At 41.3% G+C, this 27,564-nt stretch overlaps 1 protein-coding gene across 1 annotated transcript in view; it reads right to left on the reverse strand.

Annotated features, from left to right (window-relative positions):
* LOC123378538 (sodium channel protein type 1 subunit alpha) overlaps positions 1 to 17,361 on the reverse strand; it is a 120,091-nt gene extending 102,730 nt beyond the window's left edge. The window contains exons 1-2 of the mRNA XM_045032476.1: positions 17,101 to 17,361; positions 6,410 to 6,528 (exon numbers count right to left, since the gene is read on the reverse strand). Coding sequence (XP_044888411.1) covers positions 6,410 to 6,528; positions 17,101 to 17,361 — 380 coding nt within the window. The remainder of the gene's footprint in view (positions 1 to 6,409; positions 6,529 to 17,100) is intronic.
* Positions 17,362 to 27,564: the final 10,203 nt, after the last annotated feature.

Raw genomic sequence — 27,564 nt, forward strand, 5'->3', positions numbered from 1 at the left:
GATATATTTTTAATACAGTATCAACCCAGCAGTTTTTTCATTAGTAAATTAAACTTTATTAGCACTAAATTTACTTGTGGTGTAAGCAAAAGCAACTCATTTTTTTAACAGTGTCCCTATCCAGTGCTTTGTGCACACTAAAAACAGAAACAAATCGTAACAATATTAAGCAATGAAATCTCCTCATCCCAACAGCTTGTTGACAGTAATAAATAGCAACTTCCTCCCCATCCCATTTGAATCCACTGGAATCTTCTCTAACAATTCAATAGCTTGAGTGAAAAGACAGGTCTAGGTTCTCTTGGACCAAGGGAGGAAGCAAGTTCCAAAGCTGAGGATTCCTCATTGAAAAGAAGTTACCTGCAGCTCCTTTGTGGTGAAATCAGGAGGCTGTCAGCTTGTGCATCTCCCCTGATCTGAACTGTCATGGTATTACATGAGCATAAAGATAGTGTCTCTAAGGGACCTAGAACCCTGGATAACTGTAGCAAGACTCACATCTAAAGGAAAAGGTCTCAACAGTCTCACTGAGCACAAATAAAAACGGTATTTAGTTATTGCTGCTACTAGTAGCAGCTGGGGATACAACAACACATCAGGTAGAAAATCTATGTAACAAATGGTCAGGTAGAAAATCTACGTAACAAATGGTGAATAAACTATTTCTTTACTCCACCAAATAAGCCAAAATAGCCAATGTCTAGTATTCCATTTACTCCCACAATCAAATAAGCATTATCACAGCACTGTCATCCACTTGATGAAGACATTGTACCCTATGTTTCCTCACCAACTCTCCTAGAATTTGATTTTGAACTAGGGGAGGGCAGCAGAATGTAAGCTGAACCCTGACAGAGAAAGAGCACATCAGGGAAGATGAGCTCCTGTGGAACCACAACAGAAAGAGAGATCACCCCACTGGGGCAGATGAGCAAATGCCCAATATTATTCTCTGTGACCTCTCAGACAGACAACCATCAGCAGCCAGTAAGAAAGAACTGTCATGGAAATATGTCTTATTCTACCCACACTATAGTTCAATACCATCTCATGGTCAATGGTAAGGAAAGCCACTGAAAGACAGGTATGAATCAGCATGACAACCTGATTCTCATCCCAGTCGTCAATCAGAACAACTAGTGTAGCATCCCTACTACAGTAAGGCCTACAACTCAAACTGATTGGGGTTAAGGAAACCTGAGTATGCTACATGACTGCAGCTGCCTCACTACAACAAGCTCAGCAATGTTACAAAAAGAGAAGATTTGACTGAGGCAACAAGTGTTTGCAGAATTACTGATTCTATGTAGTGTTGTAAGTTTTTCACTTCCATTGATACTAAACATTCAGAATATTTATCCAAGTGTTTAACAATAAGTGAAACACTAAAATAACCAACAAACAGGAAAGTGATGTAAAACAGCCACATGATGGCACCATAAGCTACAAAATGCTAGACTTTGTGCCAAACTTGCTCTGGAAAATGTTTTATCTCTATTCATCTTTTATAAAAAAGATATGTTCCTATAAAACAGTTCATCAAAGGAGCTAATGTAGGGTGACCAGACATCCAATATTATTGGGATCATCCTGATATTAGGGGCTTTGTCTTATATAGGCAACTGTATCCTCTAGCTGCCCCCCTCTCCACCTTAAAAAAGTGTCCCTATTTTTCACACTTGCCATCTGGTCACCCTAAGCTAATGATAGATATATCTGTTTGTAAGTAAAAAAAACACTTTACAGATACATTTGTATCCAAAAAGCCCAAATATGATTTGAAATTTAAAATTAAATTACATGCTAATTTTTTTTGCTTTTGAACACATTTTTAGGCTCTGAACACAGACTAAACTTCAGTCTGTAGTTGCAAAGGGGAATATGAAAAGTACTATCTTAATGCACTAGATTGATGTGTACATTGGTATTGCTGTTAGTAGTTCCTGACCATTTTCCCTGAAGTGATCAAAATCAGTAAAGAATGACCATACCTTTCAGAGTAAACATTCAAGGCATGCATAGGAACTTAGCTGCCCAGCTCCCACTAACATCAGTGAGTCGCAATGTTATTGACTGGCTTACTTTATTAATTTTGAAGGTCATATTATCAAACAAGCTCAGCATAGCATAACTGTTATTCTGTGACTCAGAATATCAAATGTAGCTACCATTGGAATATCCCTCACACACACTGTTCAGACAGATGCCAGGAATTCCAGTTAACATGCTCAGGAAACCCCTTTGATGTCTTTTTGTGGAGGTAGTCTCTTTGGTAGTCTCAAAGGGCTTGTCAATGCTAGACTTCAGGCTCCAATGTATCAATATATTTAAAACATAGTATGGGGCAGATAATTAAGTGTACAATACTATTAATGCTAAGTATACATTCCTTTTTATGTATAGAATAAAATATTCTATTTTAGCAATATTTAGGAACCTCATTCAAATCAATTGAATACTTAATTTCTATTTTCATCAGATCAGTGATGCTAAACTGGTTTTAAAAGAAATAAAATGGTCAGGATGGCACTACTATATTTAGATAGTTAGAGATAGGCTATATGAACTTAGTGATCACAATAAAAAATAAAAAATAAAACTACATTAAAAGAATGTGAAGGTTGCAAAGTCAGGCACTCAAAAATTAGATAATGCCAGAGCCAAGGTTGCTTGTGCAACTCCTTTGGTGCACGGGACAGACTGTGCTCTGGGTATGAAGGAGGACTTTGCAGTGAATGACGCTGTTGTCTGTAAGATCACACACCTTACAATTTATGCAACAAAGGAGGAAGAGGCCCTGATTCATTCCCAGAGCACACTCCACGGGATGATCTCTTGACAGAAGAAGCTGAATAGCATGCTACAGAATTGGTGTCTATCTTTGCTTCAGCCACAAAGTTTCTATGTGATTCTCAGCAAGTCACATAAACCAGAAATTTCATAGGTAGCACTATGTGTTTCATATTTTCTGGGTACCTAACATGAGACACCTAGGGGCTGATTTGCAGAAGTGCTAAGTATTCATAATTGCAACTGAAGTCAATGGTAACCCCACTCTGAACGAAAGTGCCATAAAATGCTCAGTATTCCGAAAAAAACCCCAGGCATTAGGCTTCTCAAACTGGGCAATCAAAACTGACACCTTTAATGATTCTAAATTTAATCTTTGTGCCTCAATTCCTCACGTGTAAAATGGGGATAACAATACCACCACTCACAAGGGTGTTGTCAGATGAAATTCAATAATATTTGTAAAGAACTAAGGTGCTACACAATGAGAGTACTACAGAAAAAACCCTTAGGAGGAAATTAGTAATTCTGTATTCACTGCAGGGCTTGGTTGGCACTAAATAGCGCATGCAGGCATAAACTCAGCGATGCAGATAAAAAATATTGAAGAGCTACCCATTCAGTGAGCACCATTTATCCTGAGCACTGAATGAAAAAATAGCTTGTGATCATGTAATTAAAGACTATACCATAATGTATATACACACAAGGGGGTCTAATTAAGGTTGTACAGACATTTCCTAAATTGAGTGTTTGCCTTGCAACCTCAGAAATGTTCTTTAAATGCAGTGTGCGTGTGTGACATATGGATGGATTTATCAAGTCCATCATATATGATGGATTCCACCATGTGGAACCATACTGCCCTGCACATAAGACATCAGTAGGGTTGGGCTCTTTAGATCCATATAGCACGGCCTTCTACCACTTGTGCTCAGAGATTAACTGGCAGCAAAGGCTGTTATATTCTATGTGGACCTGTCATTAGAGGGGGATGGACACACACTTTGCCAATAGGAATGTTGAGACTGAGGACTCCTGGGTTCAGTTTCAGGATCAGTAGAGGAGTGTTTCTAGTGGTTACAGATCTTTCTGCTCCTGACCCTTCCCATCCTCTCCCTGTCCTCTTCTGCACCAATGCCCGCTCCCCAGCTCCTACTACTGCCACCTCCCCTGCTATTATCCTACCAGATCCCATCAGTCCACTCCTGCCCCTATGCCCCTCTGCTCCTAGTCCCCCATCACAGCGCCTGCCTCTATCCCCTCACTATTCTCATTCCTTCTGCTCCTGCCTGTCTCCCTCTCTTCTGCTTTTTCCTACCCACCCCCTCCCATCTTCTGGATCCTTTTTCAGCTGTTCCCCCTCCCTTCCAGGCTTCTGCCCCTGCTCCTCTGCCCTGCATCTCTTCCTCTCCCCTCCATCCCAGTTCCTCACCTCTCAAGCATTAAAATTAATCAGCTTCCTCCTTCTTCCTCCTAACTGGGTCCCAAGAGAGGGAACAGCGAGAGCATAGGAGACAGAGCCCCACTGCTCTAAGTTCCTGTGCCTGGTGCCACAGCAGCAACCAGCAGTGGAGAGGATTAATTTCAGGAAAAGTCCTGGAGTCCCAGAGTGGAGCATGCTCAGTCATTCAGTGTAGATGGCACATGCACAATCTGGTCACGTGTAGAGCCATATGGGGATGGCCCGTGTTCAGTGAAGACAATCTTCAGAGAATTTAGCTGTCAATCTCTACCAAATATTGACTGAGTATGTGCAAACTGTGACTTTTCAGAGACTTAAAACTTGGCCAAATTTGAGCAGTTTTTCATAGGGACAGCAAATGGCACATTCCTGATGCAAAGGCCAGCTCACAGCCAAGTTTCATGACCCTCTCCAAACCATGGAGGTGCTAAACGTTCTCTATGCAACAGTTGTAAGATTTTTTCCCAAAATGGATGAAACAACATATTTTTTCCCAAAACTCATTTTTAGAAATGGGTAATCCATTTGAAATTTTCCAAAAATATTCACCCTGAGGCAGACACATGGCATGGAAATTTTCAGCCTGAACAGTTTAAGTCTGGTAAAGTTATAAACAACTGAAAACAGAGTCTTATAATGAAAAGTATCAAACAACATTTGCTACATGCATCACTACCTGTGCTGATTTTAATATGTTGCATAAGTGAGCCCAGAGAACCTACTATCTACTCCTTATGGCTCAGATAAAGTAACCCTACCAGTGAGTCATACCAGTAGTTGTCGCCTCTGTATATATTTAAAGGTATAAGTGACATAAGCAGACCATAAAAGAAATAATCCAATCCAGCACAAGGAGATCTCCACCTAAAGGAGGTAAATTACATGCTCTCAAGAGGCCAGGTACTGTATGTAATAAAAATATCAGAATTTTATATACAAGCCTACTTCCTTTTTGGTTGTTGTGCATAACAGTTACTCTTTGCACACAGGTATATAAAATATATGTGATCTGAAATTATTTCTGTGATTATAGGTTTAGGAGAAACAATTTAAAAGGTGCTCAGAAATTCTCCCACCTCTAAAATTCACAAACAAACAAAACACCCCCTCCCATTAATCATCCCCTATCATCTTCCCAACATTGGCCAATAATATTGCAATGAACATCGAATCACAGATTTATACAAATAGGGGCTTGTTTACATGGCAGCACGGTCTGGACTATGGGAGTGAGAATTTTAGAGCATGCTAACATGCTTCACTCTAACTGCTCTGTGTAGACCCTATTGGCATGAACTAAAAGGTATTTAGTTTGCATTGAAGGAGTCTCAGACTACATTAATGAGAACTATACAGGGCAGTTAGAGCACAACATGTTAGTGTGATCTACAATTCACATCTCCATACACTGCAATGTGCTGCTGTGTAGACAAGCCCTATGAAACACTACAAAATATTTTGTTAAATGAAGCACTATACGCCTGATCCAGCACCCATTAAGGTTCCCATTGACTTCTACGTAAATTGGATCAGGTGCTTAAACCCCAATCCTGCAAACGCTTAAGCAGGTGTGAAACTTTCCTCATGCAAGTAATCCCATTGAGTTTGCTACTCATGTGTGTAAAGTGGCACACACAGCTCAAGTGTTTGCAGAACTGAGGGCTTATTCGGAATTTGGAGACAAGGTTTATTTTTGGCAACTTTTAAAAAATAAAAGTTCTTTGTGTACTAGTAATTCACTCTACAGAGGAAGGTCAGTAACATATACTGCACTTGAATGTCAAAATTATACAGGAGCCATCCTGTTGTAAAAATGCTATAGATTTTAATAATTAAATTAACAGGATTCCAGAGAAATTACTTTAAAAACCTACAGAATCAAGATTATGCTATCCCTTTTAAAGGTTTTTTGAATTATTCCATAATTTTTATTGAAGGAATATAATTATCTTTGAAATTCCAAGGATAATTTAAAAAAACTATAGGAAGGTTGTAATTTTCTATTAAATTCTACAGAACTTTGCTATAAAATTTATATTGTAAAATAAAATTTGAAAAAACCTGCAAGGATTTTATTTTTTATAATGAAACAAACAATTGTACAATGTTATTTTTAAAGAGAAACATTTTGAACCAACCACTTGAAAAGGATATGAATGTACCAAAATTTTAATAGCTATTTTTCTAAGAGGATTGAAAGGAGTTAAAATGTACAGGGCAGAGGTGGCACTGAATCGGAAGATTGCCTTCCCTCTATTCAATACTATAAAAGTCTGAAAAAAGAAAGAAAGAGCAGTTTAAAGGTTTGCATTCTGCATTAACTTTTTAAAATTAATTTTTTTTAAATAATAGACAAAGTCTTACATTACATTTCTACAGATAATTCAGAGAAAATCATATTTCTACATCCTTATTTTGGAAAGAAAACATATTCCCATGACTTACCTGCTATATAGGAAAACATTTTCTGTAAGGATCTTAAAAAAATAGGGGTTTCATTAAATACACATTTACACACTTTTCTCTGTCACCTGTACATAAAGTAGGGTGCAGAAGTGGTGAATTAAAAAATTACTGTCTATTTTATAGCCTGATTATAACTAAATGTTTCCTTTTTCCCTAAATACCAGAATCCTTCTCTCTTCATTGCCTCACCACAGCGCGCACACACACACCCCCCAAATCATGGGCCAGATAATAGGAGCAGACTTTTTACTTGAAAATCTCTGCAAAGGATCCATCATTGACATTAAAACCAACTGTTTGACTCAAGGGGAGAAGTGGTGGTTGTTACCTGTGGAAAGCTGCCCCAAACCTAGAAGATCCGCTGCTGTGGCTCTGGCCCCTGGCAATACACCTCACCCTACTCTGGTTCCTGAGTGGTGCCCTCTATTGGAGCTGCACCCATCCTGCCTGCTTCTCTCGGCCCACCCCTACTCCATGTCTCCCACTCTATGTGGGCCCAAAACCATACGTGTCTGGGAAAGGCATGTACCACCGAGGCATCTGATCCCCACTTCTGCATGGAGAAAAGGAGACTGTGTGTGGAGAACCCTTTCAGATATGGAGCTAAGGACAATGGGGAACAACCTTACAGTTCCAGTAATAGATTTCAGATATTGATGGTCTTCAAACAGCAGCAACAGATGGTATAGGCATGGATGAAAATTTTTGAAATAGCCAAAGAGGAACACATTTATTTGGCACAAGGTTTTAAAGCCTGAGTTAAGAGATTACCGGAAACATTTATAATCCATAAATATATTGAGCAGTGGTTTCTAATGTCTTTGCTAAACAGCAAAAAAGCACTTACTATGGACTCACGACCTCCAGATTGTCATGTATCCAAATGATGTCCCTGTGTGCTAGATTCTGTATTTGTAGTTATGAGCTAGCTGACATATACGTAAATATATATTTAAATCACACACTCTGCTGACTTTGCATGTAAGGAGAATACACCACCCGCATTTAGTTAACTCACATCCTCTTTTGAATCTTTCTGAATCTTTGAACACAGGCATATTACTGATACTGTTAAAAATAACACTATCTTGCCAAAGCTACAGTTTTGAGTGGAAGCTGCTGGTACTCCTCAAGTGCATGTATTGTTCCACTTTTTGAAGACATGCATATGCAGCTCCAAGATCAGAATCAACGCCCCATCGTTTCAAAAAAATGTCCATTTTCCCCCTTCAATCATAACTCATTTATTTCCTCAGTGAAAGAAACATTGTGATTTACCATTAATATCCTCAAAATAAGTATATTGATCCTGTGACTTATAAGCCAAGACAAAAATTTGATTTGTCGTTCTCTTCTTGTCCCTCTGCTGCAGCAGGAGACCCACCTCTCAGCCTCCAATGAGACACCTGACAGCTGCTGGAAAAGCCACCTCAACACTCTGAGCTGAAGGCTGCCTCTGTCATGCAGTGACAACATTGTGCAGATTTCTCTCTGCTTCTGGCCTCAGTTTCGGCTGAAAACACCACGCCACTGCTGCTTCCTAGCCTAAGATGGGATTTCTAGTAAGAGAGAAGTGAGATGACACTACATTTCCGAAGAACTCTGACACAACCACTCTTCCCCCTCTTCTTTGCCACAACAACTAGGCTATAAGCCAGAAAACTAGCCAGTCCTTACAGTGTAAAACCATTAGGGCCAGATTCTGTTGTTTGTACACAGGCCTACATTGGGGGCCATGTGGAGCCTCACAACCCCATGAGGATCATCAGCAGGTTGCACTGTGCACCTTAAGGTAGTGCAGGGTGCACTTTTCTCCATGTCTAGTGGCGGGGCCTGAGCTCTTTTCCTTGCTGAAGTTGGTTTGCACACCTGAGCACTAATAGGGAGTCACTTCTGTACCCAGAGTGCAGAGACTGTGATTTTCTCTTACACAGAAATGGGGACACATAAGAGGGAAAGGGTTTTTAAGCCCTCATTTTTACCCATCTGCATAAGAGCCAAGGACAATACAGCCCTTTAGAATTAGCCAGCTTTACAAAGGTGAATAAATACTGCTACCTGAACATGGACAACAGATATGGGTATTCGCCTATGTACTCTATTCTACTTTGATGTGAGTTTCTTTTGCAGGTGTAGGACTGCTGGAAATTAAGCTATATGCAATAAAAATGTAACTTATTATACAATCAGATGTCTGTTTATGACTAGCCACTCTAAAATCAAATAGAGGCTGTCAAATTTGTGTCTTTAGATTCCAATTTCAGATTATCCGATATTAAAATGTTGTCTTTTGTGGTAAATTTGGAATATAAGATCATTTAGAAAGAGTAAAAAACCATCAGACCCAACATGCCTGCCCATTTTGTTTATCTTGATCCATTTTTTCTGTTTTTTTCACTATTTTCCTAAATCCTTGCTTTCTCTATATATTAATGGACTTACTTGAGGGATGAATTTGTCTCCAGATCAATTTGCATATTTAAATTTGATATAAATTTTAGTTGTGACTATATTCCTGTATTAAGAGTTAAGACTACCTTAATAGAGTTCTTGGTGGGTTAGGTTGCCTAGTGGTTAGCACTCCTAGTATTCCTCCCAGAGAGCTGATCTTACAGTCCTGGTCCTCCTTTAATCAGAGGTGCAGTGAGTTGAATGGGTGGAGGGATAGCTCAGTGGTTTGCGCATTGGCCTGCTAAACCCAGGGTTGTGAGTTCAATCCTTGAGGAGGCCACTGAGGGATCTGGGGCACAAATTGGTCCTGCTAGTGAAGGCAGGGGGCTGGACTCGATGACCTTCTGAGGTCTCTTCCAGCTCTAGGAGATTGGTATATCTCCAATTATTACCTTATTCTGTGCCAAATTATATGAAAGCTCAAATGCTATCCTTTGCAAAACTGTTTTTTTAAATAAAATTTTAAAACACTGCAGAGGAAACTTTGAAGCACTGTGGAATATGTTCTGAACTGCAATGAAGGCAAGAATATAATGCAACCAAGTATGGGCAGCATGGTGTTAGAAGGGTAATGAAAGTGTGGAAAATATTACCCCGTGAGACAGAGATGGAGAAGGTAATAGGAACCTTGAGACAAAGGAGGATTGGTGGAGGTTGGGGGTGTCGGAGCATGGGTGAACAGGCAAATGCATGAGAAGGATACAAAGAACACTGTGTGAGGGACAGCTGACGGCAGGGAACTGGAATAGTTGGCTATACTAACCGGAGCCAAGCTCTGGTGTGAGAAAGTATATCTGTCAGCCAGACCAGGAAGGAGATGAGTGCTGGACAGTAAGGATAGAAAGATAAGAGAGACAAGTGTTGGGGGGAGAAGCTGCAGAGACAGTCAGGAAAGAGCTATTCTTTAATATGGGTCAATATAAACGTATGTGTGTGGCACAATGAGAGCACTGCAAAACTTTTACATCAGGGCAATCATGGACAAGCTAATAGGATGAAACTAATAAGAGCACTACATTCAGCACTAAGGCAGCAATTCCACCTTTAATTCACCTAATTTTGCCCTGCTATTGAAGACATCTCAGAACATTGTGTATAAGTGGCAATACTTAGGGACAATTGGTGCGTGTTTATGACAGAGTAGTTGAGTGATGGGGTAGACAAACCCCACACTGGGCTGGAAGGGGTTAAAGGACAGTCCTGGGCCCAGGTACTCCAGCCCTGCAGAACATGCTCCAGCTGGAGAAGGGGTTGAAAAGGGAGCAACCCAGCTCGGAAGGGGGCGGAGGTCAGACCTACATCCTGAAGGCTCCTGACAAGGGCACCAGAGAAGCCTCCCTGAGGGAATAAGACTATATGCTGAGCCCAGTTGGAGCTGATGATTTGGTTAGCTTTTCTTTTCACCTTATCTGGGACTGAAAGTGAGGAGAGCAAAGCAGTGGTAGGAAGTGACCCAAGGAGGGTAACTCAGGGGGTACCTTAGAGGGCCAGACACTCTTGACCCTCCTAGGTTTCTAGGTCAGAACCAGGTGGCATGGGTGAGCCTGGGCTCCGCTACCACTATAGGAGGGACTCAAACCACCCATTCAACTCACTGCACCTCTGATTAAAGGAGGACCAGGACTGTAAGATCAGCTCTCTGGGAGGAATACTAGGAGTGCTAACCACTAGGCAACCTAACCCACCAAGAACTCTATTAAGGTAGTCTTAACTCTTTGTTACCTGTTTTGTCAGTTTATATCAGACTGTGATATTATGTCAACCCTCAAAACAATGTTTTCTGCTAAGTTTAAAATGCTGTTCCAACTTGCAGAATGGCTCTGTAAGTAGGAAAAATTATCTGTGCTTAGCTGAAAATTTCCTTTCTTTGTGAAGTGAAGTTCATAGGTCTGCTATAATGGGTACATCCATCTGCTTGCAGTTTGGGGGCAGAATTAGATCAGCAGCTGGCAGCAGTGGAATCTCCTGCTCCTTGAAGTGCCTTACAACTGAAATAACTCCCACAGCCAGGATAATTTTAATCTACTTTCCTAATTACAGATTGTGTTAAATATACTTTGAGGAAAAAGCATAATAATGTCTCTTACTTCAGTGTGTGGTAAATTCCATCTAATGACAACAAACCTCAACAATTTCCATCTCTCTTCTGGATGATGCATTTGTTTCCTGGGTGGGCCAGATCTATAGACCTTATTACTCTAAGAAGGGAAATTTTCAGGTAAGGATGAATAAATTATCCCATTTTCCTTCGTGCTAAGGTCCAGAGATTTGCTACAATGGAATTTTCATACCAGTATGCCTCCACAGCAGGAAGCAGGATCAGCCTGTAAATGTGGACAACCAAAACAAGGTACATAAATATCACTTCCATCTTCCCAAACTTCTGCCAAAGGAAAGGAAAGAGTGTTGGCTAAGCCTGGATGAACAAGATGCAGAATTCTGTGAATTTCTATATTGATGGCCATGTGGTGTCTAACAAATTTTAATATAGGATACTAGACTACTTTGCCCTGAGATTCTCTGTGTTCCTAAACACTGGACTTTGATGCTTAACCAAAGGAGGAATATTTCTTGAATATATTTGGAGAAAGACTGCTATGACAGTTGTAAGAACTACCTCTCTGAATTAACAGTACAATAGTAGATTTCATTAGAGAAAGCTCCCAACTTCAAATAAAAAACTCCCCTCATCTGATTGGTGATAGTAGCCCTCAGAAGACCTAATCATGGACAGGTATAACAATACCTCTGCAGGGTGTTAAACCTGGGTAGTGCTGTGAAGAACAGAATAAGGTTCTAATATTGTTCTCTGTGACCTTGTGGGTTTGGAATACGATCAAGACTGTAACAAAGCATTTAAGATGGGGATTTGTACAATGCTTCCTTTTCTTGAACATGTTGAAAACATTGGACTACAGAGACCTGACCCTTTTTTGACCATAATAAAGCCATTCTGGAGGAATGGTTTAACATGGTAGTTGAACTATGGACTTTGCAGTAACCAATGGAACGAGTTCTAGTTGGTGGCTTCTCTTTTGGGGCCCATATGCAATAATCACTTCATCCAAATATTCATTTTAATCTGGTCTGGTCCCACGTGGAGGGTTGATTTTGCAATAGCAGATCTCCTCAGTGAGACAGATATCTGAAGATGCTTAGGCAAGGCTGAAAGCCATAGTCTCTTCAGTTAGAAATGCATAAACAATATCACTGCTTCTCTCTCAATCCTATCTTACGTATTATTGTGTGGAAAAGGTGGGAAGTCATATAGTAGAGCCCTTGCCCAACTTCGTTAGATATTCACCACCATGCATCCGAGATCCTGACACAGAGGCCACAGGGCACTTTATTTACTGTTTCCAGATGCAAAAAGGTCAGTTACCACCCCAACAAATTGATTTACAAGTAAGATATTTCTGTGTGTAGTGGCCATTCTGCCAATCCAAATTCTGCTGTGTAAATCTTGGTATACCTCTCCTCCTTGATGGACAGAGACAGCAAACTTTTCTCCACCCAGGACAAGATAATTTCTCTCTGGAGTAGGGCTTACCATGCTCTCCCTAGTGATTATGAAAACGCTATAAAGATATGTTGACTGTCGAACAGGTCTGTTTTCCATGGAAGGAGCAGTTCTCTTAGACCTCAATGAATCACTGTATTCCAGTGGGTTGATGCTGTGCTCTCTCTTTCTGGTACCCGTTTCCTGAATTGTGTCAGAAAGATCCCTTCAAAATGAAATTCTGATTCTCTGCATTCACCAGTTGTGGGAGCAGAGATTATACAATTAGAGATAGATCTCTGCCAACAGATGAGATAGGGTAAGATACAGAGGGCATCCCTGGAATTACTACATCATATGAACTTTGGATCCTTGAAGCTCTGTATGTGATCAGAACTCCCAATAGGCTCTAATAAGAATTGGATTTTTGTTTTTGTGACATCACAGCTATCTTAATCTCAAGTTAACATTCTTCTGAAATAAGACCTTGTGCCTAATAATATGACTCCTCAGCCCAGATCTGTGACTGATTTCTCTAGCACCGTGCATCTGTGTTTGTCCTGAATCCAAGATACTCTGTGTGTTTCCTTCATTTTTCTGTAGAGCCCTGATCAGAAAAATTGTCCAAAACAAAGTAAGCTAATTTCCTTCTCTAAAGCCAATATTATAGCTACCATGATCCTGAAGAGAAGCCCTAGGAGTAATGCAAGATCAAATGGTAATGATTGATTGAGGATGGTAAGATGAGTATTCTTTGAAGACAAGCTCCTTTAGGAACTTTTTTATATGTTTCTGACTGAGCCCTGCTCTGCTTATCTCTGCTTCTCTGAAGGTAGAAATAGAACGGGGAGTGGGTTAATGCTCTGATCTGAAATAGATGATGTCTACTTCAGATTCATGTCATGGCTTTTCCATGGGATGCAGAAACTGGGTTGGAACAAAACTGTTCCTGAAATTCTCACACAGTACAGGGTATCGCCTCTGGGCAACATCCACTGACCTCATTTGATCAAAGCTATAAGAAGCCCTTTTGGTCTCAAATTGAAAGAGTGTGGAATGATTCAGGGTTTTAAGTCCAAATATGGCTGGCTGGGAAACCTGCAGATAGCTCTGAATCAGTAGAACTGGTTCTACCTACCACTTGCAAAAAGATATTTTCTCTTGTTGTACTTCACAAACTGCTTCAACTTGCTGTATGACCTGTACTCTTTTCTATAGCATATGATAGGAGTCAGGATTGCAAGTCAATTTTTCTAATGACTCTAAATAGCCTCAGCTTTCCATAAAATTTCCCATTGTATCACTAAAATAGCTAGGGACTGATTTGTCTGAACATCTGATCCCAAGAACCACAGACCCATACACCTGCAAGAAACAGATTTGATCACTTCCCCCCACCCAACCTCCCCACACACTCTTCTTTCCTGGGACAACCCTTTAGACCATGTGATTTTTTCAGTTGAGAGTGTCCACACTTGCAATCTCTCACTCATGTTAGCATTGCTTGTGAAAGCATCCCAGGGCACTTAGGGTGTCAGACAATTATTCATATTGGTTGGGTGGTTTGGTTTTGTCGGCCTGAAGCTTTCATGCCCAAGGGACGGGGCTAAGACAATGCCTACCTAGACTTGGATGCCTGTGAAGGGCCTGTATAGTGAGGAGGCTACTCTTTTAGATAAAAATATTCCCCCCCCCATTAGAAACACCAAACCCCTGAACACCAGAGAAAATAGCCATGTTTGTCTTCAGTAGTGATAACAGGTTAACAGATGCACAGTCAGGAATTTTCTGGGCTTATAAAATGGATGCTGGGGTGAGAGGCTAGTATAGAAATAAATAAATAGTGGGCTAAGAGGCTCCTTACTGCCTGAACATTAGGGCATGGGGACCCACAGTGGCAGCTGGACAACAGCCCAGTAGCTAGGGCATAGTGACCTGCACAGCAGCTAAGGGATGATAGACCAATACTTTCCCAATCTTTTAGGTGTTGCAGGAAATTTATCCCTCTATTACTCTTTCCCAAGGTGCACAAGGAGTCATATACAACTACTGACGCTCCCCGACTTACACAAGCGTTCTGTTTTGGATCACCTTGCGTAACTCAAATTTTGCATAAGTCGGAAACGTATTTCCGACCATTACAATTGAAATTTATTAAAATATTTTGGATGTTTTTCTACATTTTCACATATAGTGTATTCTGTGCTATAATTAAAATCAAAGTGTATATTATTTTGGATTACAAATATTTGCACTGTAAAAATGATAATCAAAAGAAATAATATTTTTCAATTCACCTCATACAAGTACTGTAGTGCAATCTCTTTGTCATGAAAGTGCAACTTACAAATGTAGATTTTTTTTGTTACCTAAGTGCACTCAAAAACAAAAGAATATAAAACTTCAGCGCCTACAAGTCCACTCAGTCCTACTTCAGTCAATCGCTAAGACAAACTAGTTTGTTTACATTTACAGGAGATAATGCTGCCCTCTTCCTATGTACAATGTCACCAGAAAGTGAGAACAGGCATTTGCATGGCACTTTTGTAGACAGCACTGCAAGGTATTTACATCCCAGATAGAATGCTTCGGCCACCATTCCAGAGGATATGCTTCCATGATGACGACGCTTGTTAAAAAAATGCGTTAATTAAATTTGTGACTGAACTCTTGGGGGGAGGACTGTATGTCCCCTGCTCTGTTTTATCTGCATTCTGCCATATATTTAATGTTATAGCAGTCTCGGATGATCACCCAGCACATGTTGTTCATTTTAAGAACACTTTCATTGCAGATTTCACAAAACGCAAAGAAGGTACCAATGTGAGATTTCTAAAGATACCTATAGCACTCGACCCAAGGTTTAAGAATCTGAAGTGCCTTCCAAAATCTGAGAGGGATGAGGTGTGGAGCATGCTTTCCGAAGTCTTAAAAGAGCAACACTCCGATGCGGAAGCTACAGAACCTGAACCACCAAAAAAGAAAATCAACTTTCTGCTAGTGGCATCTGACTCAGATAATGAAAACGAATATGCATTGGTCAGCACTGCTTTGGATTGTTATTGAGCAGAACCTGTCATCAGCATGGACACGTCCCCTGGAATGGTGGCTGAAACATGAAGGGACATATGAATCTTTAGTGCATCTGGCATGGTAAATATCTTGCAACACCGGCTACAACAGTGCCATCAGAATGCCTGTTCTCACTTTCAGGTGACACTGTAAACAAGAAGCGAGCAGCATTATCACCTGCAAATGTAAACAAACTTATTTGTCTGAGCGATTCGCTGAACAAGATATAGGACTAAGTGGACTTGCAGGCTCTAAAATTTTACATTGTTTTATTTTTGAATGCAGTTTTTTTGTACATAATTCTACGTTTGTAAGTTCAACTTTCATGATAAAGAGATTGCACTACACTACTTGTATTAGATGAATTGAAAACTACTATTTCTTTTGTTTTTTTTACAGTGCAAATACTTGTAATAAAAAATAAATAAAATGAGCACTGTACACTTTGTATTCTGTTTTGTAATTGAAATAAATATTTTTGAAAATGTAGAAAACATCCAAAATATTTAGATAAATGGTATTCTATTATTAACAGTGCAATTAATCACGATTAATTTTTTTAATTGCTTAACAGCTCTATTAAAAATATTAATAGGAAATATTTATGTGTATTGTATTATGCACAGCAGCCTCACAATAGCTTGGTGTCAGCTATTTTTCAGGTTCAGTATAAATGCTCCGCCATTTACAAAGAGATAACAGAATAATACACAAATTACTAGGGGCTCAATCCTGCATCATTGAACCCAATAGTATTTTGCCATAGATTTCAATGGGAGCAAGTTATTTTTAATGCAAGCCTAGATTTTCATTTTATTTATTTTAGGCTACGTAATGTGGTACCTGGATGTAAACAATATATTCAGGTATTATATTGCATTTATAACAAAAATAACTGATTTAATAATAAAAGGAACATTAATCTCCACAAAATCATAGAATTGTATATATATATGCAGTCCCAAGCTCATCATGCAAATTAAGATGCTCACAGCACCATGAGTCCATGGTGATGAGCGTGGTCCAAATACATGGGTTAGATTGAGACAGTTTTTTAGCATTCAGTTGTTCAGTGTTCTTCTATTTACTAACTTTTTGGAAGAGGGAAATACATGCAAGTTGTTGACTATGAATACTTCCTCCACTTGTTACATAGCCTGTTCCTTTCTATGATGCTCAGCTAAAACTATCTTCACACCCTTTGTTAAACAGTGGAATACTATTTGCATACATATGGTATGTTACATAACAGAGCTCTCTTGTACATTTTATGTAAATTACACATTACGTACATGATGAAAAAATCCAAGCATTACTTTATGAAAGTGACAATGAAACATGCTTGATAAATACTTACTTTTTTATTAATGTAATATGGGTCCAGATCCTCCAAGGGCTCGGACACCATTCCTGGAGGTATGTCACCATAAATAAATGGAAGTGACTTTCCTGCCTCCAAGTCACTATTTGGTTTTGGGCCATTTTCATCATCTTTACGGTCTTGTTTCGAATACTTAGCCTTTTCTGCAGCAATGCGTTGTTCAATAGCTGCAAGAGACTCTCTAGTGAAGTAGTGGAAGCTGTCAGGTCCTGGTGGTACAAGCACTGACTGCTCCATCTTTTCATCCTGCTCATTTTAATTACCATTTATTCTCTTGCATAAGAAAGTGCTAAAAGAAAACAGAAAAGAAAAGATGAACGTGATATACCAATCAAGGGAAAATATTATTTAGTAATTTATTTTGCTTATGCCAGCATCAGTACATGCAAATATAAAATACTAAAAACAATTTAAGTGAAATTCAATTCAGTGTTTAAAATAGAAGTTTGATCATTTTCAAAGGCACCTATTTCGTTCTTGATAAGCCAACTATATATAAGCCAAAATAATTTCTCAGTTCTAGAATTTGTTTAATCAATTTTTACCCAAAGTATTTTATCGGAAGGTTTGCTGATACAGTCTTATTGCTACTGATATTTTATTAATTATGAAAAAGAAAGTGGTCCCAGTGCAGAACCTTCAGGGAACATACTGTTAATTATAAAAGGCCCAATTCAGCAACTCTTACTCATACTGAGAAGTAATTACTCACTTGCATATTCACAAGTAGACTTATTGAAGTCAATGGAAGAAAGAGCTGCAGAATCAGGACCTAAACAAATAAAAATTGGCTCCATGTATTGCAGATAAGAGCTCTGCATTACCAAAATATATGGTTCCTAAGATTACTTGTGCATCACTTACTCTCTTTACAGTTAACAAAAGCAATAGTTTCTTCATATTTCTCTTTCATTTAAACAATTGTTCTGTATACTAGCATTTTCTTCAGTAAAAATGTTTACAAGTGAAGAATTAAAGTATTTTTAACAAATATAGTACGCAGCTTAAAAATAAGCATGGGCACAGAAAAATGAGCGCACAATAAAACTGCAGATCCTGCATATTTTATGCTGCTGAACAATCTTCTGATTTTAGTAGGTACATTGTTTAAATGTGTGTTTGGGCAAGCAGTAGAGCACATCTGCAGTCTCCACCCATTGGTTGGCAGGGCTGTGTGGAAATGATGAGGCAGCCTCTGAGGAAGGTTGGAGGATCAGTGCCAGACCTAATACATTTTTGAAAGAAGCAAGAGATGAGGAATGGCAGAGATGTGAGAAAGCAAGAGATAAGGAGGGAGTGATAAGCAGCACTGAGAAAGGAGACTAAAAAAGAAGCATGGGTTGCAGAAAAGAAGAAAAACAGAAAGGGGGAAAGAAATATTGGCAGAAAAAATTAGGGGGCACAGGAGAGAGGAAAATTAATGAATTAGAAGAGAAAATGAAGGAGGGAAAATTAAATGAAAAAGTTGCAAACCTGGAAGAAAGTAGTACAAAAATAGGAATAGAGATAAAAGCAATGAAAAATGCCAAAAGAAAAGCAGACAGGAGAAGTGGGGGATACAAGTCAGGGGTTGGAGGAGCAGGAAGGGTAGAGAAATACAGAAGGGGTGGAAATCTCTAGCAAGAAAAAAATTAATAAGAAGAAATAGAAACTGAAAGAGAAGTAAGAGATGAGAGACTAAAGGAAGAAAGGAAAGCATATAATGGAAATGGAAACCAGTAACAGATATTATAGACATGTAATCTTAAGCAGATGGCCCATAGAAGTAAAGGCACTATAAGTACAAACATTTTAAATCACACTAGTATGTACCGTAGTGTCTCTGTTCAGTGGTGAAGATGGGAGAAGGAAAGTAGAGTGATGAGGAGATTCCATAGCTGCACAATTTGCATTTATTTTCCTTCATTTCTGAGACAGTTTTTTAAAAAACATATTTGATCAGGACATGCAGGAGAATGAAACACAGACAGAGGGATGGATTTCAAAGTGGAGAGCTGAAACATTATTAACTATGAACTTTAATGGATGGAGCTAAACCCTCACAAAATACCAGATATTTACTTGAGTCAAGGGACGCGTTAAATGATCTCATACCAAATAGCCAATATTTAGGGTTGGACTCTTCAGCATAGCCCCAATGATTTACCCCACCTCTGAATCTTCTCAATCTGCCCCTAGGAGGAGAATGAGGGTACACATGAAGGGTATTTTAATCTGTGAAGACTTAAGGCCCTCCTTCTTCCGTAAGGCTAAGAGGGTCCAGGCCTGACATTTCTTGGGTCTGTCATGTTTACCTCTGAAAGATGGCCCCCTTTGTGTCCCTCACCCACAATTGCAATGAAATTACAAAATCATAACTTTTAAACACTATTCTTACTCATTAACCTTAAACTGAGCTTCCAGGATGCTTCATGAGAGGCAGAAAATCCCACCAAACACCTTGTCAATCCTTTTCTGAGGGAGGAACTCCTTCCTGACCCCCAAAACTAGCAATCAGTCAGACCCACAGAATCTTAGAAACTTATTCAAATTATATTTCCATTATAAGGTAGAGAGGGCGGGGCAGAAGAATTGCTGCTAGGTAGTCTGAGGGCTTCCCATACAGCTGGGTAGGTATTGGGTGGGGATGAATGAGAATCAAACTCTCCCTTCTCCCCTTAGCCAATGGGTAGCAGAGAAAGGTGGAGAAATCTCTCCTTCTTCCCTGCTCCAACTCACCCAGGGATAATCTCCTGAGGGGTGATGGGGAGAAGGCTCTCTAGCAGCTGAACCTGCCATTCCTTTTCCCTTCCTCTCAGGACCCGAGAGGTTATTTTTCCCCTGCCAGTGTAATCATTTATACATACACCCATTGAGATGGGGGAGAAGGACTTAAAGGGCTAAAATGTGCACCATATAATTAAAATAAGCAACACTTTAGATTAGATAGATAGATAAGCACATTTTCAAAGCACTCCCCACATTGTGTTTAGAAAACTTCCTGTGTTTTCCAAGAGCCCAAAACTGGTGTTCAAGCTCCTGCAAAGCGCCCAGAAGAGGCCCTTTGAAACTTCCTTTCTATACAGACAGCTAGTGCAGTCCCTTTTCTTTACACAGCTCCATGTTTCTAATTCTTTAGAGGTGCACAGGGGGCAGATTTAGCACGGGTTCAGTTGCAGCCACAGAAATTGTGAAACCAAGAGTGCAAAACACTTCTCCCAGCCCACTGTGAGGTGGAAGGGAGGCCCTGACGTGAGGGGGAGAAGGGAGAGGAGATGGGATCTGGAGAGCAAGCTTGCCCCTCATTCACCCTGCAGTGTTGGATCCTGTCCTAGGGCACTGGTCCTGGCTCTACGCTCTGGGAATTGAGATGTGGTGCAGGCCCAGCTGCTTCTCGGTCATGGCTGGGACAAACCTGAGTGGCTCTGCAACCCCATGTGCCAGGTTGCAACTCCCAGAGTAGGGAGCCAGGCCCAGCCCTGTGGGGCAGCAGCTGCCACTGTGGGGTGAGTGTGGGGCAGGCTCAATCTCAAGACCCATTTCCTGGGCCCTGTCCACCCCTCCCCTGGGATTAGGGTTGTGGTGCTAGGGCAGAGGGTACTGCTGCTGAAATGGGAGCCTACATCTGCTCCTGGAGGTGCAGTTTTAGGTAAAACTTAAAAATGAATGAAAGATGGAATTACCCAAGTGTATAATGCTGCTCTGGCCTCAAAACATTAACAAAATATAACACTTCTCTCATCAGAAATGACAAGAGAAATCTTTTCCATTTACATCAGTTTGAGAAGATCTTGTTAGCTGAGTGGGAGAGAAAAAATTTTCTTTATTGTATTTCATGAATTTATTCTTAAGTACCAGTAAAATGAAAATACAGTAACTCCTCGCTTAACGTTGTAGTTATGTTCCTGAAAAATACGACTTTAAGCGAAACGATGTTAAGTGAATCCAATTTCCCCATAAGAATTAATGTAAATGGGGGGGGGTTAGGTTCCAGGGAATTTTTTTCACCAAAAACCTATATATTCTATAGATATACACATACACACAGTATACGTTTTAAACAATTTAATACTGTTCACAGTTATGATGATTGTGAAGCTTGGTTGAGGTGGTGAAGTTAGAGGGTGGAAGAGGGCTGAATGCCTTACTGTTAAATGATGAATTAGCACTCAGCTGAGCCCTCAAGGGTTAACACATTGTAGTTAATGTAGCCTCTCACACAAGGCAGCACCAACACGAGAGAGGGGAGATAGCATAGCAGACAGACACATGCTGTTTGTGGGGGAGAGAGAGAGATGTACACTGCCCCTTTAAGTAAGCTGACCCACTCTTAAGTGCATTGTCTTTTTAAGTGGATCAGGAAGTTGAGACAGCAGCTGCTGCCCCAAGCTCTCTGTCTCTCTCTCCGTGGGTGTCCCCTCCCTGTTCTATATGGAGAAGGGGTAAGTGGGATGCAGGAGCAGGGGGGCAGGGGACACCCTGACATTAGCCCTCCCTCCCCCCCGCACAACAAGCAGGAGTCTCTGGGAGCAGCTCCAAGGCAGAGGGCAGGAGCAGCACATGGCAGTGGGGGGAGGGATAGCTGCAATTGCTAGCCTGCTGGGCAGCTGCTGCACAGGGAACTTACGGGAGCGGGAGGCTGATAGGGGGGCTGCCAGTCCACCCTGGTTCCAAGCCCCCACCAGCTAGCTTCAACAGGCTGCTCTTCCTGCAAGCAGTGGACAAAGCAAGCGGCTGCCAAATGACCTTAGAAGGGAGCATTGCACAACTTTAAACGGGCATGTTCCCTAATTGATCAGCAACGTAACAACGTTAACCGGGACGACTTTAAGTGAGAAGTTACTGTACTCTCTGGGGAAAGGAGGAATGATGCACAGACAGATGAAGATGAAAAGATCTAAGATCCACCAATACATATGCCCCACAAATGCAGGAAGTTGCCTTTGTAGGATCAACCTTATCCTAACAGACTATTCCAAACAAAGACAAAGGAGTTTGATTACTCAAGGGCAATGAGTAAATGCCCAACTATTACACTGTCTCCCACTCACCCATGCAAACACCTATTTAGTGTTTTGCTGCTTTAAGTGACCACCTGTTATACCTGAATGTTACTGCCAACCCCGATCCCACCTTAGTGGTCCAAAAGAAGATAAAATATCTCCAAGGTCCCTACCAATGTATCTTTTAGATCTCAAACTTTGTGACTAGTTCAGCCCTGTGAAAACAAGTACAATCAATCATTCAGGCAGAATGAAAGCCATCATTTGGCAGTCAGTATTCTATCAACGGAAGAGGCCTCCACTAACATTACCAGTAGTGCTTACCACCAAGGAAGAGATGTAACAGAAGTGCTCCTGAAGCTCTCTGCTCCCCTGGGGGTTCTCTTCTCCCTCTCAGAAATGAAACCCACCCACTGAAGGTTACCGTGAAGGGAACACATTACATTTAAACATAGATAACAAAAAAAACCTAGGTATATAAAATACTGTTGCCTGCCTCCGGCTGGCTTTTAGAACAGAGAACACAGCGCGCACTGCTACAGCGATCACAGACTATTTAAAGGAATATTACCATTTCTGCAAGTTTATAACAAAGGTAAATGGAATGACCCAGGTAATTATAGGCCTGTAAGCCTGACATCAGTCCCAGGCAAGATAAAAGGAGTGGCAGCCTGGTCAGCACTACCATTGGATCCCTGCTTCAGTTTCCCAGAGTTTTAATAAGTCCAATGAGGCTTGAATATTGATCAGAGCCCCTTCAGGGGTCTAATTTATTCAACCCCAAAGGCAGAACATCCTATGAATAGGCCTTCCTCTCAGCATTTCTAGCAGAATTGGGCTGAGTCTGTCAAACCTCAGTTATGTTCAAGATTGCTTAATGCTGAGGTCTTCGTGACCCAGAACCCTTCCCTGGAGTCAGGGACTTCTTGTCACTAGCTGGGGGGAGGATCATGCCTCTTGGGTCAAGGTACCTACAATTGCCAAACCACAATGACCCTGTCTCAGGGCAGCACATAATTTCTCTTTTTTTCCAGGGCTTCTGCAGTTGCCTGATGAAGTCCTTCATAGGAGCCAGGTTTCCCCGAGACTTACATTCATAGTCCCTTCCTTTCCAAAACTCTTCCACCCAGGAGCATTCTTCCTTGGGTTCCTTTGCTAGTGAGCCTCCCCTAGGATTGCCAACCTTCTAATTGCACAAAGCCAAACACCCTTCCCCAAGACCCGGCCCCTGCCCTGCCCCTTCTCACTCCATCCCCCCCTCCCTCACTCCTCCCCACCCTCACTCACTTTCACTAGGCTGGGGCAGCAGGTTGGGGTGTGGGAGGGGGTGAGGGCTCCAGCTAGGGGTGCAGGCTCTGGGGTGGAGCTGGGGATGAGTAGTTTGGGGTGCAGGAGGGGGCTCTGGGCTGGAGTTGAGGGGTTCAGAGTGCGGGAGTGGGCTCAGGGTGGGGGTTGGGGTGCTGGAAGGGGTGCGGGCTCCAGCCGGGGCTGTGGGCTCTGGGGTGGGGCTGGGGATGAGGGATTTGGGGTGTAGGAAGGGGCTACAGGCTGGAACAGGTGGTTAGGGTACAGGAGTGAGTGCGGCTCCAGCCAGGCGGTGCTTACCTCAGGCAGCTCCCGATCCGTGGTGCAGCGGGGCTAAGGCAGGCTCCCTGCGGCTCCTGAAAGTAGCCAGCATATCTGGCTCCTAGGCGCGGGGTGGCCAGACAGCTCTGTGCTGCCCGCGTCTGCACGCGCTGCCCTCACAGCTCTTATTGGCTGCGATTCCTGGACAATGGGAACTGTGGAGCTGGCACTCAGGGTGGGGACAGCACATGGAACTTCTCTGACCGCCCCTGTGCCTAGGGGCTGTAGGGACATGCCGGCTGCTTCCAGGAGCCGCAGGGAGCTTTTTAACAGGCCAGTCAGCGGTACTCAGCGGAGCCACCAGGGTCCCTTTTCGACCGGACGTTCCAGTTGAAAAATGGACGCCTGGCAACCCTAGACCCCTCACCAGATTCCTGGAAGCTTTCCCTGTAGGCATTTTCTCTTTCTATATTCCGGGAACTGTTCCTCTCCCCAAAAGCCTCCTTTTATCTTGCCCAGGTATTTCACTGCCTAATTAACTGCCTCCCAGTCACCCAATGAGCTAACTAATCCTAGGTGAACCTGAGTTGTCTCATTACCCCTATATGTCTCTTTCCTATCCTTCTCCTTTTTCCTTCTGTCTAAGAAAATCTGGCTTAGCTGGCCAAGACTGTATATTTTGCACCACTGCTATACATCTGTGACCAGGCAGAGGCAACTAAAAGCAATGCCCTAAACACCCCAATGCTGGTACTTCCAGTCCTGGAGTGGCTAAGACCGTGCGTTATGTCTGTGTTTCTCCAGTAATGAGGTTGCAAGCAAGAGTCAACACCAGAGACAGAAGCTGCATTTTCCTCTTTGCTATTCTTCTCTCTCCAATTTTCTTTGTATCTTCTTTTTTCTTCTAGACTTTAACAACAACAACACCAGCTCCAGCTCATGTCAAGTAACTTCTTCTCTTTTCCCCAAAAAGGGCAGTTATTACCATCTTTGATACCATCTAAGCAGCTATCAAACAAAGGGTTTTTCTTCTAAAAGCAGTTTCTAGCTAGTGGGTAAAGGAACAAAGGATGTTACTACCATACTTTACATTTCCAATCCTTCAATTGTTTTTCCCTTCCTTTCTCTATCTTTAACAAAAGGTTAAAATATTTTAATTATGTGTAACTCCATGGTACTCACCAGACTGAGGTCTCTGTGTACCAAACCCTAAATCTTATTTGCCAGTGTTTAATGCTGAACAGTGACTGGGTTATGTTAACACTTTTGGCCCATATATTCCATCTAAATTAATATAACTGCTGGCACATAGGAATAAAAGTACTTGAGATACAAGATGCAAGTGATCTGACAGAGATTGTCTGAACTAGTCACTAGGTGCAGCAACAAAAATTGTGCAATTACGTGCTCTGTTTCTCTCTGGTCTCACACTGCAATTCTAATGCCTGAGTTGTAGTGGTACAGTGTATTTTAAACAACCTGTTTTTCTCATGATTCCATCTCAAATCCCAGCACTGCATCTGGGGATGATCCCCTAAGGGTATTCTTGTGGATGCTGCTCTTCTACTGGCACAGGCGTATCAAGCACAGCTCGGGGGAGAGGGGGCGGGAGGAGAGAGGAAATGACGCTGCTTATTTTGGTTGCCAACAATGTTCAGATATTGGAAGTGATGGTGGCTTAATACTCACATCCTGCTGTTTTCTCTTTTTATACTTCTATGGTATCACCACAGTATCTGGGTTTGAGACTCAGGAATCCTAGGACCAGACCTAGACTTTGCTATTAGTGCTCTGTGTTATATTGGTGCATCTGTGGTTCCCTGTATATGCATCTCTCTTTAAGAGAAACTGAAAAGAGGAGTGCTGTAGAAATTTTACATGAATACTTCAATACATGTGTTCCTTTGCACTGCTCCTGGCAAATTTAATACTTGCTGAACTCGTCTTTATAGCCTAACGATTTGCCATATTTTGGGAGGTCAGAAAATGAGCTCTCTTTTCCCAAGGATAAAGAACAAAAACAATATTGACTCAAAAGAAATATAAAATATTTAAAAATACATCAACACTGAAGTTAAACAAGAAGAGAACACAAAATGAAATTGTATGACTTTCACTGCATGGTGAATCTTCTCTGAATTTCAAAAAGCGTTTCCCAAATGCCTGCACACAGTCCCTCCCGTTCCCGTGTCCTCTCAAACAGTCTGAAGCTGATCACTACGGGGAGATTCAGGCAACAGAAATCTGTTGCAGTAAGCAGAATTTAATCTTTGCCCTTCACTTCGCCCTTGCCCTGTGACACACATTATGTTTTTGCTCTTGGCAAAACCAAACAAATCAGATCTGTTAAAACTCATATCCTTGTATGTTGGAAAGCCATCACAGTAAATACACAGCAGTATTACTATTCTGAATTTATAAAGATCTTTTCATCAGTAGAACTTACAAAGCTTTACACAAAGGTAGGTTAGCTCTTAGGGTGACCAGATAGTAAATGTGAAAAATTGGGACGGGGGGGGGGGGGGGGTCGGGTGATAGGCACCTATATAAGACAAAGCCCCAAATATTGGGACAGTCCCTTTAAAATTGATCTGGTCACCCTATAACAGGGATTCTCAAACTGGGGATTGTGAACCCTCAAGTTATTGAGAGGTTATTATGTGGGGAGTTGCGAGCTGTCAGCCTTCACCCCCAAACTCTGGCTTCACATCCATCATTTATAGTAGCGTTAAATATTTAAAAAGTGTTTTTAATGTATAAGGGGGATCGCACTCAGAGGCTTGCTGTGTGAAAGGGGTCACCCACCAATACAAAAGTTTGAGAACCACTGCCCTATAAGCACTATCATCTCCATTTTTACAAATCAGTAAACTGAGGGACAGAGAGGTGATTTGGTGACATTCATCATCAATTAAGTGATGGAACAGGGAATAGTGTCTAAGTCTCCTAATTCCGACCCATGCTACCACAAAATACATTAATCAGTTTGCTTTAGCTGCAAAAATTTTCAGAGATGTTATAGTACAACCCTCTATGGACTAATGACTCTCTACCACAATATTTATTGCTGCGGACAAAGGAGGTTCTTGAAAGAAACACTAGGAATAGCCAAGCCCCCCCCCCCAAAGCATAATCTGACATTCACGTAGGGCATTGTTTTTGAATTAGCAATAGAGTTAAATTCCAGGAAGGACACTAAAGCAGGGTCTTTCTGCTCCATTGAAGATGGGGGGAGGAACTCATAGCATCCATTAGGAAAAAAATGTTCAAATTAAAAACATTCTGCAGGGTAGATCAAGTTTTCCAGTTTGTGTGCTAGAGTCCCCATGTGAGACAGGTCTGGGGGGGATGAATCTCTGCCCTTCTACTGAACTGAATTTGTTCAGTCATTTGCAATCAGTTACCCTTGGATACTATTAGCATCCTATAAACCACTGTGCTGATTTCCAGAGTGCATCTTCTTAATTACCGTGGAAACCAAAACAAAGTCCTCCAATGTACACCTGAGGAGAGTCAGTTGCAAATGGCTGAATGTGGAGTAACAGTAGGAAAAAAAGGTTAGGAACCCCTAGCAGTGGGCTTCTACAGTCTGCCTTTGGTCTCCATTATCCTCTCCCATTCAGGAAGAAAATATAAATGTATCAGCCTTGCAAACCAAATGAATGTTGAGAGAACGAGAAATCAACCTGTAATCAATCATTATTAAGAATCACCACCTCTGGGCACAAAGTATGTTTTGTGCAGATACTACCGCGTTCTGGGCCTCTCCTGAGCAGAGGATGCTTATCTCACCATGGTCATCTGTAATGCACCCTCAGTACAGTATCAAGAGGTTTTTTCTAGTAATTTCTGTTGATCCTCTTATTGTCTCCATAAAGCTACAGAGGTATTC

This window comes from Mauremys mutica, chromosome 10 (genome assembly GCF_020497125.1).
Source record: "Mauremys mutica isolate MM-2020 ecotype Southern chromosome 10, ASM2049712v1, whole genome shotgun sequence".
In the NCBI taxonomy this organism is placed as follows: Eukaryota; Metazoa; Chordata; order Testudines; family Geoemydidae; genus Mauremys; species Mauremys mutica.